Below are 18,319 nucleotides of genomic sequence, written 5' to 3'. Positions count from 1 at the left end.
AGTCCTGGTTTATCACACACACACACACACACACTACTCTTTTTTTTCTCTTCTTTTGCAGTACTTAAGTGTGCATTATGATGTTCACTTTACAGGTTAGTTAACATCCGTATCCTGGTGCTCTTTACAGTGGGTTTCCCTAGGGATGTTCCGCTGCGACTACCTCTACAGTGTGCCTTCTCAAAGTGCCCAACAGGTTGAGATAAACACAATTGCCTCAAGCTTTGGTGCCCTCTCTTCAAGAATTGTGTTAATGCATAGGTAGGGAGGTTATGTGCCGACTGTGCAAGGACTCACACACACTTACCACTAGTTAAAAAAGATTACCCACATGATTTGGGAATTAGACACAAGACATTTTTGTTTTAGACAAAGTGATTTATTGTTAGGGTTTTTAACTATGAAATGTTGTTCACTGATTGTTTGGAATTTGTCAGCTGGAATATTTATGAAAGTTCAATGTCAGGTATTAGTCTTTTGGGTGTGTGTATAACATGTAAGCACAAAAAATACCTGAAGACAAAGGTTGCTGAGTGTGATCTTGGGTTTGAGTTCGGTCCTTGTAATTTAAGAGGGTTTATTTTTTACCATTTTAGTTTATTGTTTGTTTTTTATTAATATTTTATTTTTGAAGATTGGGGGAATATTGATGGTTAGGGGGCATTATATCTCATCATAATCAAATGTACTTTGGGACTAGAATGTTGCCATCAGGGTTGTAGGTGAATTTAGTACAGTTTAGGGGAAGGACTCATGAAAATAAAACTGATTCATACATTCCATATTAAGTACTGTACAGAAACATTACTTGCTGCTCATTTCTGCTTCAGAAACTTATTGATACAACAGGTATAAGGTACATGTATATTTATTACAATATTACCTTGAGACACCCTTACTCTTTCTTCTTCCTTTGGGCGGGGAAATAATATCCACTTCACGCCATTCATGTATTCTCTGTGTGCATACCGTGAGTCACAATTGCACACACCATAGCTGTAGTGTTTTGTTGCACCACGTGACAGTCAATAAATATCAGTCATGCATGCAAATCATTAATATTCATTAATTTAGTCGTCTTGTTTATGCCGAGAGCTTCCTTGGATATCCAATGTTTGTCCTCTGCTCTGACTTTGTCACATTCTGCCGCGTTGTTGCCACGTCGTCTCAAATCTATTTTTAGTAACATCAGCAAATGACGAACTGTGCAATTGACTACAGTCTGTCTTGCCTTTCTCTAATTGACTACATTATATGTATAAGTTACCCAAGACTTGTGTCAAGGCATTAGGGGAGGATTTATCCTTTAATCACATTTTATATCTGAATAAGGACCAAGTAACTAAGTTTCCCTCTTCCCTTTTGGGCAGCTGAGTGAGCTGGAACAGAGGTGTTGACCCAGTCATCTTGTTTATTGGTCAAGTAACAAGTAAGGGCAATGCTGCACAGGTTATACTGTACTTCAAGGCACTTAGTATTGCCAAGACCTGTAGAGACACACTGCAAAGAAATTATACTGGTGTACATAGTACTGAAGGCAGTATTTAATGATGTGTTATTACATTTACAATTTACTCATGCAAAATAAAAGTGCCAGAACACTGTGCCAGTGTGTTCTGGCACAAATTAAGCACTGGTACAGTATTCTAATTTCAAATGAGTCTTGCATCACCACATGTCCATCAAGAATGTATCACAACAGTGAGTGAGCTGTTTTCAAAATCTTTCACATACTATACAATATATCTAAAGATTAAATCATTAAAAGTAAGATAATTACAGATAATTCCATGGCATATTGTGGTACAGTATATTGATAAAGGCATCAGTGGTGGGACAAATCAAGATCTCCATTGTGCAGAGAACTGGGCTTTGGTTGTGTTGAAAGTACATGTATTAGTTTCATGCTGTGGTTTTTGTCTTGTCTGGTGGTGTATTTTCAAATTTGGGGTTTTTGCTCTAAACTAACAAGCCAAAACTTTTGAAACAGGAAGTGGAGCATTGTGAGTCATTTTGATTCTCACACAGTCAGCACTAAGAGACTGTAACTTAAGTCATGGTGATCCCATCCAATGGTGTTATGGGTCACAACCCTGACTGCTACAGATACCACTAGTACAGCATTCTGTCTTGGTGGTGTTGACTCCTTTTGTTGTGAGTCAGTCTGAAGTCTCGCTGGCCCCTTTGACTAATCAGACTTTAAAATTGTATTATGGTGTTATATTAGTCCAAATAGAGTACAGTACTGGGAACTCAAGTACAGAGAGGGTACATGTGCAACCTCATATAGCTTGGAACTGTCATCAGGCTAAATAATTGATGGGTAAGCAGATACAAGGTTGGTTGATGGAGAAATTGCAGTCATTCCTTAGTGAAAAAAAACATGAGAAATTTAATAAAGGACGGTACTGGTATAGATAGAGAAACATTTGTGAATAGAAGGAAAAAGTCCAGTAACGTGTGTGTCCATTTTGTTCATAGGTTCAAGTATGATACAGTGTTGGCTCGAAAGCACCTTCATGTTTATCATTGTCCGTTACTCCTGTTTATCTAGTCTACTCCACTGTTGCCAGATCAGTTGGCTGCTGACGTGGTACCGTGTCATGTCAGCTGATAATCTGTCATTTGTTTGCGTGTCTGTCATTGATCTGCCGGTTTCGTGTTTTTCTGTTTGGATCCGGTGTTTGTTTACCATCTTGAAATGGTTTACTAGATCAAATAGAAGTATGCCGATGTACAACTTTGTTATCACTTTAATAAATGATAATGAGATCCAAGACAGACGAGGTGTTCATTTTTGGTAGATTGTGGATATTATTTTTTGTTCTAGTGTGATGAGTTATTGTGTTGTTATATTTGTTCTTGATCATGTCACTCTACTGTAGATGTTTGTAGTGGACTGTTTAGTTATGTGATGTGTAGCCACCAAATCAGTCTTTTGTATTTGGTTAATTTAAACACCCCTTGTGTATAAGGAAGTTTAATGTGCCTTTGGCCTCCCTCCTTATAATACTCAATCAGTTTTACAGTCCTATTATTAACTCTTATAAAGACTTTCTTATGATCATAAAAGGCTGTAGTCTTAATCATCAATATACTGTACCTGCACTGGCAATAATAAAGATCAATAGATGTTGCACAGATAATCATTATGGTCAATACAAGCTGAACAGGCAAATATTTTCTGCTAATTACTCGACACATTCTCATTATCAAGGTCCGCTCACCCACACTACAGGGCCTCCCTCTTCCTTGTCACATTCACTGGCTTTAATCTTCACCTTCCTTCCGCTATTTTACTGTACAGTGTAGAACCATATATGCTCAAGTCTAGATTCATACTCTTATTATTTTTATTCTTGAGAGAGTTTATGACCCAGAAGGCTTATTTACGCTGTTATCTTGTGCCGCAATAAGTTTAGTTTAATATTGATAATAATTAATTTCATTGTGTAATAGCTTGTCTGCTAGTCATCATATTGTACACCCATGTACCTGTATACACTGACTAGGCCTCTACTTCTTCAGTATCATGCCTTCTATTACTCTACTTCTAAATATTGCATGAAAGCATATGTAACACCTCAATCAGCCCTTTCCTTCAACATCTACAGTACTGTACCTTGTTATTTAGTCCACTGCAGCAGCCTTGTATCATTCTGCTCTTGAATTAGCACAGTACAGTATATATGTATAGTTTTTTTATCCATACCCACTACTGATGATATTGTATCTTTCAAATTTAAAAAAAAAATATTTTAAAAAGAATCAAAAGACTATTTCACTTATCAAATTAGATTTTTCTTTCATAGATTTTTTTCATTTGGGTTTTATATTCTTCTGGATATAAGGTGCTCCGTTGTTTCCCTTTTCCCGTGTGATTTTATCAAGATTTATCTTTTCCACATTTTTATCAAGATTTTATCAAGATATATATATATATATATATATATATATATATATATATATATATATATATATATATATATATATATATATATATATATATATATATATATATATATATATATATATATATATATATATATATCTGGCTATATACTGACCTGAGTGAGCCTGTACAGTACATACTGTGAACACCATGTACAGTACCCATCTGTGTCATGGTTCAGCAACAAGAATCATAAATATTGAGAATAAAATAATAGCTGTGAAAGTTTACCTCAAGTACAGTAGTCACACCAGGAGCCTTAAGAGATATTCAGTGATGTAGTGGTAAATTATAATGGCCAGTGAGTTGTCTCAGTCAGGAGAACAACTCAACAGAGTACTGTACTGAATTTTTCATATTGCAATTAAGTCAGGGCAGTGTAGCATTGCTTTATACAGTATAAAATTTTCACAAAATTTGAAATTGAGATTTTTAACATACGTACAGTAGAGGATAAATCAGTCCCACTGCTTGACAGTCAAATTAAATTAATTAGGGATGAAACTTGTCCATGAAATAACCCAACAACATTGACTGTGGCATCCTTAAAACACTGGTTAGGTGACGCCACTGCAATAAAACACATGAATTGTCATCATCAGTCACCTTTACCACTGACCATTTTCCATGCTTGTTCAGGATAAAAACAAGTGTAAATATTCCTTATTGCCTCAAAAATTCTAATGAAGGGAAGAGACTAAAGTGTTAACATGCCAGCTGGCTGTCAGTGTGGATGGGTAAACACTTAAGATATTGATTCTTTTGATTGTAGCAACAAGAGTGAAGCATATGTTCAGAAAACCCACCAAGTGATGTGCTGACAGTGCTTAATTGTTGGCCATGAGGGCCCACTGAAGGCAATGGTTGCATCACTGGATAGTTTATAAGGTTCCTGGAGCAGCTGGCTGAGGAGATGTTTTACACTAATTGTCTTACTTAACATAAATAATGGCTCCTGCCTCTCAACTGTGACATGGGCACACACTTTCAGGGGGTAATTTGTGTACTGTAGTACTGTACTGTACTGTACTGGTAAACCCACAGATCAGATACAAAGCCCATGAGCCAATAGTATTACATACTTTCATTAAGCTAATACAGTAATGGAATTCTTTAATGTTAAAATAAAAAGTCAAATTTTAACAAGAATGAAAGAAATTTAATGTTAAGTAAAAAGCTTTTCTGCGGGGGATGCAAGAGGTGTGTGTATTTAGATTCTTGGTTCCTGGTGAAACAAAGTGAATTGAGTAGATGGTGATGTAGTGGATGACAAATAGTAATGGCATTGAGAAATAGACTCTTGAAACTTAAAATGTGGGTGTGACTGTGTGCTAAGATTTTGGACAAAATATACACCTACAGTAATTGTTCTGTGATTTGAAACAGTGCACGAGTCTGTGATTGTGTAATGTGGAGTGTAGTCAAGTTATTACTGGTAGAGCTCTTAATTGTATGTGTGTGTTTGCTGTTGTTTGGAGTCAGATAATAAGTACATAGAATGGGGGAATTCTTTTAGTATTTGTAGGATATGATGCTTTATTTAAGAGGGTAGGATTTAAAAATGTGTCTTTTGTAGGCCAAAATGCTCCTTCTATTAATGAGTCGTGAAGGGCTGTTCTTAATGTAACTTCAACTATCAGTGTATCAGATTAGAGGCTGTGACTAAATTGACATTTTTAGGACCAATATGTTTAGTGGAGTTATTTTATACATAACAGTGAACGTAATACAGTATGAAGAGATAATTGTTATGATGTGTTGTGAATCATTGTTGGAGGTTAAGGGTTAATTTGTTTGCTGTGTTTGGTAGTTGAGGGTATACCGTAGTACAGTATACAGTATTGTTGTGTTGACCCAACTTTTTTGCTTTGTGTTTCTTACACCACTTTCCATTAATATTTCCGACCTTTCTCTTAGGCTTTTTTTTTTCTTCATACAAATGTGTTAGAAGTGTAAAGGTAATTGATAGAGTGATATATGAAGGTATGTGAGGTGAAGAATTCAGTAACAATTCACATGAATGTAAGCACCACTTATGTGGCAGTGATTCAGGCTCTTGGAATGAATGATAAATGTTGGACCAGTGAAGATGTTTTTTAGTATCTACAGTCAACCACTAAAACCTCTCCCCCTGAACCACGGACCTCAAGATTCACAATTACGAACCTGAAGCAGTACTGTAGACTGATACATTATTCTGTATGTAAATGTTTCAGATTCTTGAGTCTGAATCTCAGGGTTCATAGTTTAGGGGGGGGGGGGGAGGTGAACAGCCTTTGGTTGTTGACTGTACCACAGATAGGAGGGTGAGAGATGATGAGTGGTTGTCAGTACAGTATATAGAGGTAGGAGTATTGGCCAATGCTGCCGGGGGTACAACTAAAGACCGTACTGTACTGTACTGTACTGTACTACGAAAATATCAGGGTTTGAAAATACATATACTGTATTATGGAATTGAGATGCAATTCTTGTTGATAAAAGAGAGAGGCTTATTAATAAAATACAATACAAAGCATTTCAATGGAGTTGAAGCTCTTGAGACGGCTAGCTTCACTTCTCATGACTTATAAAAAGGATTGGTTTTAATTTTGTTAACCATTTGTTCCGATTACAGTGATTTGACAGTAACTTGGACTTACGTTTGTTGTATTCTGTTGACTAATATGTTTGTTTATTTTATTGGAGAATTTTTATGCACCAATTACATAGCACGTACAGATGGGAAGGGAGTAAGGCTGATAGATGGAAACAGTCAAAAAGTTATTGCTCAAAATCTTCAACTCTGGCATAAATTTCATTACCTTCAGGTGACTTGGGTAATCAGCAGTATTGCTTTCCACTCTTAATTAGATTTTTGCCTTTTGTAGACTCAACATAACATCCACTCGTCTGTTGTTAGTAACAGCCTCTCCACTATGCTAACACCCTTTACAGTCACATCCATCCTAGACTAAGGACGTTTGATGTAATTTTTCTCCATGCTATGATACAAAGTTTATTGATCTCTTGTTTTCAGTCAATTCATTCTGTTTTCCAGGTGTCGGTCACTCTCATTAAGGAACTTGCCGTGTCCTTGATGCCTTATTGAATATAGTTTCTGCACTTCTTCTAGATATCCATTTTAGTTAACAATTTAGATTCTGTATACTGTATGTCCCGGAATTTTTTGAGAGCCAGATATACTGCATACATTTTAACCAAATATTGCCGTTTCAGGTTCACGGCATTTTAGCCCAGTTTTTCTACTAATGACCGTTAAATTTTAATAAAGAATTTGAGTTTCAGAATTTGAAGAAGAAATATGATGAGTATTAAAGTGTAGTTTTTAAGAAAATTCATTCCAGTAAAGCCAATTTTATCAATATTTTTTTATGATGTAAACAGTATAAACTTTTAGGGTGTATTCCAATATTTTTTTACTTTCTCTTTTGAGCAGTGCAGTATTACTGTACTAGATTAAGTAAACATGAGCTTAGGTTGATAGGGACAAACTTTGTGCCTACCACTCTTTCTTGCACTCAGGAGTAAACATGGGTCCTTCTGATGGACTCATAATAGCCTTCTACAGCATCATTGATGTTATTGGTATGTAAAATACTATTTTGAATATCAAGAAGAGATTATTTACTCATTGTGTTGCATCAAACTGCCATGGCATGTCTGTCTTTATCTAAGTACTGTACAGCAGAATATTCATTGTATAGGTCCAGATTATGTGGGTTTATTATGTTAGAGGCATTGTTGACAAGTAAAGCAAGTGAACTGTAGAGGTCATAGAGTATATATAAAACTAAAATGTTTATCTCCTGGTCTGTTCATTCATTTGTCTTTTAGAATATATTGAGAACAAAATATACCAGTTGTTCCTTGCCAGCCATAGTGTAGAAGATCTTATTGTTTCAGTATATCATTCAGGGCTACCTAAGGGCCAATTGGGGGCTACTGAGGGCACACTGAGAGGGTAGTTGTAAGGATAAGTTCTACCCACACGAGAGTCATCTTGCTTTCACTCTTGTGGCATTTTTTATGATATTTCACGCAAGCTTTTGTTTGTTTCAGACATTTTGGTCCTAAATTTTAATTAGAACAGCTATAAGATGACTGTCATACAAATTTGATTCACTATCAGTATTCTAAAGTTCTCTTTTATAATTTGGCAGTGGTGATTCAGCAGTGGGTATTGTCTTGCTTGCCTTAAACTTTATTTGTGTACTGTTTGATGATCTTTGTGTGAGTAGTCTGGATAAAACTTAATGTAATGCCATGTGTTGTATAGCAATTCTTATATAAAGTCCTGTAGTAGAACTTGCTCTTCAGACATCATTGAGTGTGAGTGTTTATGTGTGTGTGTGTATGTACAAACTTTGCTTGTAGCATCCTACAAATTAAGCGTGTGCAGTGTTGCCTATTATCCCAGTATTATCATTAGTACTTATTAGTAGACTATGTCCTCTATTACAGTCTCAGTAAAAGATTAGACACCATAAGAGGAGCTTGTACCTAGTGACTTGTTTTACACACATTATGCCTGGGTAAGATTAACAAGTGCATGTGTGGATGCAAATGACATGGGGAATTTTATATATATATATATATATATATATATATATATATATATATATATATATATATATATATATATATATATATATATATATATATATATATATATATATATATATATATATATATATATATACATACATACATATACATACAGTGAGTTCTGCTATAACGCGTGTTTTGACAACGCGAATTGGCTCTAACGCGATTGATGAATAGAGGAACAATATTTGTAAAACGCGAACGCGTTTGCTCTAACGCGATTCCACACGAGCGGTTGTTGTGGCTTGGCGCAGGGTTACGCAGTGTTTACAGTTCACGTTCGACATCACATGTTCAATTCAGTTATGTGTTTTGTTTGTGAACAGTTGCAGAAATAATTTATGTATATTTATATATACAGTATACCTGTACAGTATATGTAAATTGAAAAATTTTAAATAAGAGAGAAAAACAAAATACGCGTAGCATTTAAAGTGTACTGTACAGTGTTGTCGCTTGGCGCGGGGTTGCAGTGTTTACAGTTCACGTTCGACATCACATGTTCAATTGATTTATGGGTTTTGTTTGTGAACAATTGTAGAAATAAGTTATGTAATATTTATGTATACTGTACAGTATATGTAAGTTGTAAAATTTTAAATAAGAGAGAAAACAAAATACGTAGCGTTTTAGACCCGCGCGCTCTGTTAACACCACACAATCAGTCTGAAACACTCGGGAAGTTTTTAGGCATCCTCAGTGATTTTTTATTACTGTTTCTACAATTTTGTGACTGGAAAAGAAGAATATCTCCGTGAAGCGTTCTGGTGAACGCATTTCCGGTGGTGATCGTAAAAGAAAGGCTATAACACTTGAAGAAAAGCTGATGTTGTCAAGCGTTTTGAAAATAAGGAAAGAAAATGTGATATTGTGCGTGCAACGGGAATAAAGGAGTCTACTTTACGCACCATTAGAGACAATGCGGCAAAGATTAAAGCAAGCTGTATTTCTGGAAAAACCTTGAGTGCTAGCAGAAGTGTGAGATCACGGCCAAAGGAACTTGAGGAGATGGAATGGATTCTAAGTGTTTGGATAGAAGATTAAATGAAAAAGCGATCTGGGACCAAGTTATATTCATATTTTTTCAAGGTAAAGTGTAACATTTACTGTATGATTTAATTATTAGATATGAATGTAACATTTATTTAGGCTGTGCTATCCTTTGTGTTAGGCTAACTACCAAATTTTTTTTGATTTCGAGTAATCTGCACCTAACCCTATTTTCTCCATAAGCCCTGTTATTTCTATTGCGCGAATTTGTAGAACGCGAGGTTTTACAAGAACACAACTATCGCGTTATAGCAGAACTGACTGTAGTATATATATATACTGTGTGTATATATATATATAGTGTGTATATATGTATAGTGTGTATATATGTATAGTGTATATATATATATATATATATATATATATATATATATATATATATATATATATATATATATATATATATATATATATATATATATATATATATATAATAAAAAAAAAAATAATAAATAATAAAATAAATAAATATTGAAGTGATAACTGTGGTAACATTATGAGACGTACATATTACTACCATGCTATTGTACTATTCCAGATGATACTAAATGTTACAAAATACTTCCTTGAGGTAAATGCATAGTATATATCAGGTGCCTCAAAGAGAGCTCAGGTTCTCAACTGGCTCAGCCATGTTAATATTATTATTATTATTATCCACTCTGTATCTGTATTTTTCTGGCTAAAAATGTTTGTCAATCAATCAAACAAGCAAGCAAGCATATTCGAGGATGTGTAATGGAAATGCTGAATTCTTTATTTATCGTCTCGCCAACGTTTTATGGCCATTTTCCATGCTTGTGTGGGATACTGTGGAACTGATCCATGGACATTAAACGCAAAAAGAAGAAGAAACAAAATTTGAAGTGAGATCTTGATAGGGGTAGAATAGAATGCAGAGAATAATAATAAATACCAAAATTAGGTAAAGATGTTGAGATAATAGTAATGTTGGAGAGTTTACCAAGTTTGCTGAGGTAGTGTTGACATATTGACAGAGTGGGTAAGGAAAGAGTGTGTACAGTTTAGGATAGTATAAAGAAGTGGATTGTAGAAGGGAGAGATGGAGGGATAGGGTGAAGGAAGCATTAGACATAAGGGGAAATCCTGGAAGCTGCAGAACATGTGGAGGATAGGAGAGCAGGACATCACAGCAGTTTAGAGTGACTGAATGAAGACAGAAAAGAAGAATCTGTGTTTGCTCCTCTTGTTCTTGGCTGGCCTACAGTGTACAGGGGAAAGGCTTGTAAGATGTCAAAAGAATTTACAGGCATGTTATATTGTATAACATCAGCAGAAAAAGTATTGAGCATTTCTTTTTAGTATGTGTAGGTTGAAAAAAAATTAGGGTGTATATTTTATACACATCTTTACAGCAATTTTTATTTTTTCTAGTACCCTGTGCAGGTATATACTATTTCCCATAAATCAAATACAACTCAGAATGCAGAAGAATTACTCATTATGAATACAGTACAATATAAGTGGCTTCACTTTTAAATAATTTACAGCAATTTCTTCTATAAATGGAGTAAGTTCATTTGTGACAACATAAAAGCTAAATATTGTCATCATTACAAATGTAATTTTATCTCTGAAAAAATATGTGAAGCTGACCTGGTCAATAGTGATGAGCTTTGTTAGACGAGTTTTCATCTGTATTCTGGCTGTTAAAGTAGATAATGACCTCCATATTCAGATTCAACATTCTTCATATACTGTAGTAGTTAGATTTATCCCCCTTCATTAGGCCACTGCAGTTGTTCATTTTAAACATCAGTGAGTTGTTTTGGACATTTAAGTTTTCACACATAAATTACAGTAATATTATTCTTCAATTAGGAATCGTGGGCCCCAGAGCAGTCTGGGTTTGACATTAAATTGGCATTTGGTAGTTTCAGATACTGTACTGTACATCTGAGGGATCTGATACAGTAATACTGCCATCATCAGTGATGAAGGCTAGATCACTTACTTGTGCATTATCACGCAATATTGTCACTTTTATCTGTTATAATTCACAGCATGTTTCTCTTGTGCTTGGGATAGTTATAAAGCACTTAATTAAAAGATAAATTCCCTCTCATTAGCCAAGTACTTTTCTACATATATACCCACTTATGCATGTGCCTAAAACACACACACACACACACACACACACACACACACACACCTCTACTTAGAATGTATACCTGTATTTGCATTAAAAATAATTACATTTAACTTGAATGAATTTAGTTTTGAATGTAAGCATGAATTGTTTTCTATAAAATGGTACTGTACAGTGTATACATTCACTGCATGTAAAATGTGTGTGAATATGTACAGTCAATCAGAAAACTATTTGAACTATTTGTACTTTGGGGGGGGGGGGGCATCAATGAAATTCAGAATGAACACTGCAAATCCTGTTACTGTGTCTCGGTAAGGTTGTCAAAATCCATCTTCCGTTGTGTTATGTTTTCTAACTTGATTTTGTAAGGATAGATTTTTGATCGACTGTACTGTACTGAATATTCATGGATTGAATTTGCTCATACAAAAAAGAAGTACAGTACGGTACATATAACTGTACAGTACATGCATTATAAATTATGACTATACTTATTGAGAGATAGATATATGCTTGAGTATTAAACTGCACATGTGTTAGTTATTATTGTGTGCATGAAGCTAGTTATATGGAATGTAGTTTATGTAAATAAACAAAATACTTTTATTCACTCATAATAAACAAAATACATGCAATTATTCTTACAGTACACACACACACACACACTCACACACACACACACACACACACACACACACACACACACACACTCACACACACACACATACACACATACAGTATATAATGTGTGTGTGTGTGAATTTTGAATACTGTATAATATTTAAATAATGTACATGTACCAATACTGTATTTAAATAAATTTACAACTTCCACTCTGGCAGCAACACTTATACAGTAGAATGTTTGATAATGGGTCTTACAGCAGCTCACCACTAAGCCAGTTTTTCCTTTTTTTTTTTTTTGCTTGTTGTATGCACACGCTGCCTCACCACATCACCCTCCCTAAACTTTGCTCTCATTCTTCGCACATTTCCTCTCTTACCTCAATAGACATTCTCTTCCTTGCTCCCCCCCCCCTTACTTCCATCCTCTAACCATTTTTGTTTTCCATCTTTGATTCTCACTTACTGTTAACTTGACCTTAGCACACCATTGTTATCATTTATTACCTATATTAACCTATATTCTGTTCATTACAGAATCTTACATTCTAATCACTAAACAAACAAAAAAAGTATTTTTATTTATTTATTTTTTTATTTTATTTTTTATTTATTTTTACACAACTTTCTGACAATTTGAAGTTCCCTATTTCCTTGATTTATATACGTAGACATGCATACAGTATGCATAGATATCCAGGTAACATATTTGGGTATAGATTGCAAACATTGATACATAATCCATATAAACATGCATGGGAGTCTGATTCATTAAACATAGTGTTGTTATAAGTATGCGGGTCAGGGTATTACAGTATACATTGGTGATTTGTTTACAGTTTATCCTAACAGCTAAGTTGCAGTGCACAAGCATTGCTTTTGTGGTATTTGCTGCTATTTTTTATTTTATTTTTGATTTCTTCCTTTTGATGATTATATACTGTACTTATAAATAGGAATTGTTTTGTGGTGCAATATAATATTCCTTAGTGATCCTTTTGTTTATTATACATTTGACTGATATATGCTTATAAGTTCATATTTTATCTTAGATACTAAAGCAGTTTACCATGATAGCCAGTTCTTCAGTTAGTGATGTCCAGTGTTTAGGAAATACAGTATGTGGTTAATACCGAGAGAATAGTTTAGTTTATGCTACAGTCATGAACAGTCATAGAATACAGTTACAGTATTAGTGTATAAGGAGTTTCAAAGATTATATCAATGTATTGAGAATTAGAATGACCTTTAGTGATGTAATGTAGTAATTGGAAATTAATGGTTTTATTAGTGAATAGGGAATATTTTTATCACTGTTAGAGAATAAGTTTAGAGAATTCTTATTATTTTATAGGAAATTCAGATCATTTTTTTCAGTTTATAAGGAATTAGGGAAAAAAATAGTAAAATCATTTATGTTTTGCTTTTTTAATCATTGTTTTTAATTGAATGATGTGTTCTCCCTGTCTTAATAGGTATGTTCTAGGAGAATTACGACGACCAGATCTGCTTCCTCATGTAAGTTCTCATAACCCGTCCTCAGCTTATTCCTGTGCCTTTGTCTGTCTTGCCTCTGATATTTACTGGATATACAATTTGCTGTCGTCGTCCCCTTAGTTGTAGTCTTCATGTTTGGATTGTTTTGTGTCCGATGGGTATCCAGTAGTTATGTATTTAGTGATGGTGTTTGTTCCTATTTCTTAGTGATTTTTTTTCTTTATTACTGACCTGCACAATATTTACAGTAGTTCATGTTTCTGAGATAAGGTCACCCACCTAATGTGACCCACTATTACTCTTATTACTTCCGGCTCATTCTGTCCCTCAGATTCTAGGTTAACATCACAGGACTGTACAGGAAGGAAGAGTTATGGGTGTTTGTGGTACAGTACAGCAGTAATGTGTGTATTTCTATCTACTGTCCTGGGTTCAGTCCCTGGCCTGTGACAGATCTGAGAAGGGTGTTATCCAGTATGACTCAACCAGACATTGCATTGTTTTTATGGTTATTCCGACTTCCTCCTGTACTAACACTGGACACTGAAGTTCATAACAAAGTAACAAAGAATATTTCAATCCTGACTGATGCATTAAAGGTTGGTTAAGAAATCTAAGATCCCTGTGAAGCCATCTTTATTATGTGAGCTGCCTGGCTATGGGCTTTGCCAAAAAATAGTACTTCATTTGCCATTCAAATAACTGGATGTGACAAGAATATATAAAATACTTATTGAATTACCTCCAACCATTAAGGTAGAGGGTTAACTTGTAGACTAAGTTAGGTAATACACGCATCACCTGAGCCAGTCAGTGGGTCTTAAAATGTGACGAGGATCAGTCCTTCATTGTTGAAATGAAAACAGGAAAGTTGTATAGGAAGTACTGTACAGTACTGTATTAAGAGGTTATTGAATACAGTATTCATTCACAGGGAAAGATCCGCACCCAATAAAGTATTATAAACGAGAAAGAAATGAAGGGACATTTACTTTGACTGAAGCGAAGTTGTAAGAGATCTGCTGATATTACATGAAGAAAATATACTTCAAGGTTTTTCAATAATGTTGTACTTTAGGACACGTACAGTAGTTTAAAAGAGCCATACTGTATGTATGTATGTATGTGTATGTGTATGTGGTTATCAGCATATACCTAGATCACGCGCACCTACAGTGATTTACTTGCATATATATATATATATATATATATATATATATATATATATATATATATATATATATATATATATATATATATATATATATATATATATATATATATATATATATATATATATATATATATATATATATATATATATATATATATATATATATATATATATATATATATAATGTATATATATACAGTATATAATTTTTTTTTTTTTTTTTAATACAGTACTGTACAAATAATACCAACTTCAGTTTTTTAGAGGGAGAGGGAGGGAATACAAAGGATGCTTTTCTTTACTTTAAGAATTGATATTGTACCTATATTATACTGTATTGCCAAATTTTCAGGACACAGTTCAGTACAGTAGAGTACAGTACCTCGGGCATCAATAGACTTCCAATTGTCTTTTGTAGAGATCATTAAATACAGTTATGTCCAATCACTCTTTAATTTGTTATGAGACTTTCTGTGTTTGGCTAATACAGTATTCTAAAAGTCCTCCTGGTAAATAACTAAACAGTGCATTGAATTGTTTACCAATTTCCACAGTTGCCAGAAAACAATGCTCTCTCGGGACTCTGTTCTGGGATGGTCTTAGCGTGGGAGGCTTACAAGTGTCCAAAGTAAGTGTAGTAATATAATCAGGTTGTATTTTGTTTAGAAAAAGTAGGAGTCTGTTATTAAGGAATTAATTATAGTAGAAGAATCCTGAACATTTTCTTCTGAAATTTCTGCAAAAACTTATGATCACTCATAGTATTAAATCCAAAGTGCTAATTAATTACTAATGGTTATAATTGCCTTCTTTTTTCAGATCTGTAATATTATTTGTTATTGAAGATGTTACTTACAATATTTGTGATCAGCGGTTCCATGAATTTGAAATCAGGCGACAAAGACCAGAGCTCCATGTTATTCGACGTAACCTGACGCAGATCAGCCAGACAGGACAGTTGACCGACGATAAGAGGCTTATAATGTAAGTTGTATCAAGTGTATGATTCATTTTCCAGACTTAGGTTCTTCTCTGACTGTTTCAATCCATAATTTCCCTGTCATCAGATGAAGGGGTGACAGCAGAGAATTTTGACCATGTTTGTCACCTTACTAGATGTTAAGGAGAAAAGTAAATGAAAAATGTTGCAAATAATTGTGAAATGTGATGAACTGAGAGTGAAGCTGAATTGGCAAATTAATAAAAATAACAGAACATATTTGGTAAGGCAGCCAGAGTGACTGACTGTTTGATGGAATCTGTTTTATTGTTGGCTCCTGCTACCCACATAGCACCAGACTGAGGAATGGCTGTATTAGAGTAAACTGTGTTCCTTGTCTAACTTCATGTGTTTAAAAGAATCTCGGCCCTATTGAGTGTGAGAGAGCAGGATGAAAAATTTATTAACTAACTGTAATTTATGCTTTGTTTACATTAATTATGTCATTTTCCTCTTATCTGAAAATTCTGTTTCGAAAATGACAGCCCATAGTTAACTTTCTCTTAAAAATATTATTACCAAGAGGATACTCGTGTCCATTATTAGCTGGATATTAAGTTGGTGATAACTGTCTTGTACCTGTGTTGAGATTAATGATTGGTTTCAGTCTGCCTGCATTAGAATGTGATCCTTCTTTAAAACTTCCATGGTTATTACAAATGGCTTAATCCACAGTGATGGTGATGAAGTTGCTGTTGTGTATTTCCGTGCCGGGTATGAGCCTGGCCACTACCACAGTGAAGCGGAGTGGGAAGCCCGACTTACTATAGAGAGGTCTAGAGCTATTAAGAGCCCCAGTATACAGTGCCATTTGGCTGGTACTAAAAAGGTAAAAATTTGTCACTTATTATATAATAATCTTCATCTTGATAATAAGAAATAGAAGTTATGTAAAATACTTTTGGGCTGTGCTTTGTTCCTTACATTATATGCGAGCTTATCAGAGTTGAAAAATCAGAATTTGGATGTTTCTTGGTGATTTATAGATTATCTGGAGGGAATGTTGGGTTGAATTTTTTCACAGAGATACAATAAAATAGTTAGTGCCAGACTTCATATGTCAAGTTGGGTTGTAACTCAGACTTAATTAATGCAATACAGTACACAAGCCTCCCTGTCTTGACTCAACTATAAATGGGATTTCCAAGATCAAGATTTTATAGTGCAAACATTATCAACCATTGAAGTTATGTGATACGTCTCTTCCAGGTTCAGCAAGAAATAGCTCGTCCAGGTATACTCAAGAAATTCCTCCCAGATTCTGAAGCAGAACTTGTGTCCAACCTTTTCACTGGCCTCTATACTCTTGATCTGGTAAGTTTTAGTTGTAGTAAATAAAGTTGTGAGGAGTTTAAATGTATAATACAGTAACTACCGGAAAGGACCCTTAATTATAGTCATCCAGCTGCATTACCTTGTTGGGAGATCTTTCAAATTTAACATATTTTTTACTTAAAACAAGGGTGCTGAAGGTGACGCTGCAATACGAATGGCCACGGAGGACCCTGAACGCTTTGTCTTGAAGCCACAGCGGGAAGGTGGAGGCAATAATTTTTATGGTGATGAAATCAGGACAGTAAGTATGAACCCTCACCCAGTTTTGTTTCTCTTTCTCAAGATATAAAGTTATATTATTCTTTCATTAGGTCATTTATTGTTTAGATTCATTTTTCTTTGTTTCACAATTTTCTGTTATTTTTGCTTTGTGGTTGTTGTTCCCTGTGGACTGTACTAATGTTGGGCTGCATTAACATTCACTTTTTTTGTAGGTTTTGGAAAAGATGAAAGATTCATCAGAAAGAGAGGCCTACATCCTCATGGATAGAATCCGCCCTCCCGTCCAGCACAACTACCTTGTTCGACCCCATGAATCTGTGAAACTGGTCGAGGTGGTATCAGAGTTGGGCATCTTTGGTGTGGTTCTCGGGTGAGTTAAAAATGGATGTAGACAGTGGTCCCTCGGTTAACGAACGCAATTCGTTTCAGAAGGTCGTTCGTTAACCGAAACCATTGTTTCAATGGGATATTGGGTAATTGGTTCCAGCTCACAGTGACCTGGGTGAATTTAATTTGCATTGCTGGAATTCTTATAAGATATTGATTAATTTGAATGTAAACATAGAAGAGATCACTGAATTGGCTGAGTACCTCCTCAGCTTATCAGCTGATGTTCAAAACAAAATGTGATTTTCTTAAGGATTTCGTTTATCAAATTTTTTTTGTTGACCGAATTGAAGATTCTTATGGAAGGTAATTCGTTAACCGAGGTGTTCGTTAACCGAAGGACCACTGTATTGGAGTA

At 34.6% G+C, this 18,319-nt stretch overlaps 1 protein-coding gene across 2 annotated transcripts in view; it reads left to right on the top strand.

The window, feature by feature from the left end:
* LOC121876621 (glutathione synthetase-like) overlaps positions 1-18,319 on the top strand; it is a 34,361-nt gene that overhangs the window by 13,512 nt on the left and 2,530 nt on the right. The window contains exons 5-12 of one of the 2 annotated variants that reach the window (XM_042381897.1): positions 131-261; positions 13,822-13,864; positions 15,572-15,645; positions 15,837-16,001; positions 16,693-16,846; positions 17,227-17,331; positions 17,480-17,593; positions 17,787-17,944. In XM_042381897.1, coding sequence (XP_042237831.1) covers positions 131-261; positions 13,822-13,864; positions 15,572-15,645; positions 15,837-16,001; positions 16,693-16,846; positions 17,227-17,331; positions 17,480-17,593; positions 17,787-17,944 — 944 coding nt within the window. The remainder of the gene's footprint in view (positions 1-130; positions 262-13,821; positions 13,865-15,571; positions 15,646-15,836; positions 16,002-16,692; positions 16,847-17,226; positions 17,332-17,479; positions 17,594-17,786; positions 17,945-18,319) is intronic. The other variant, XM_042381896.1, reaches the window with a different exon arrangement.

This window comes from Homarus americanus, unplaced genomic scaffold (assembly GCF_018991925.1).
Source record: "Homarus americanus isolate GMGI-L3 unplaced genomic scaffold, GMGI_Hamer_2.0 scaffold28, whole genome shotgun sequence".
Taxonomy (NCBI): domain Eukaryota; kingdom Metazoa; phylum Arthropoda; class Malacostraca; order Decapoda; family Nephropidae; genus Homarus; species Homarus americanus.
This window is presented reverse-complemented; position numbering and strand designations above follow the sequence as displayed.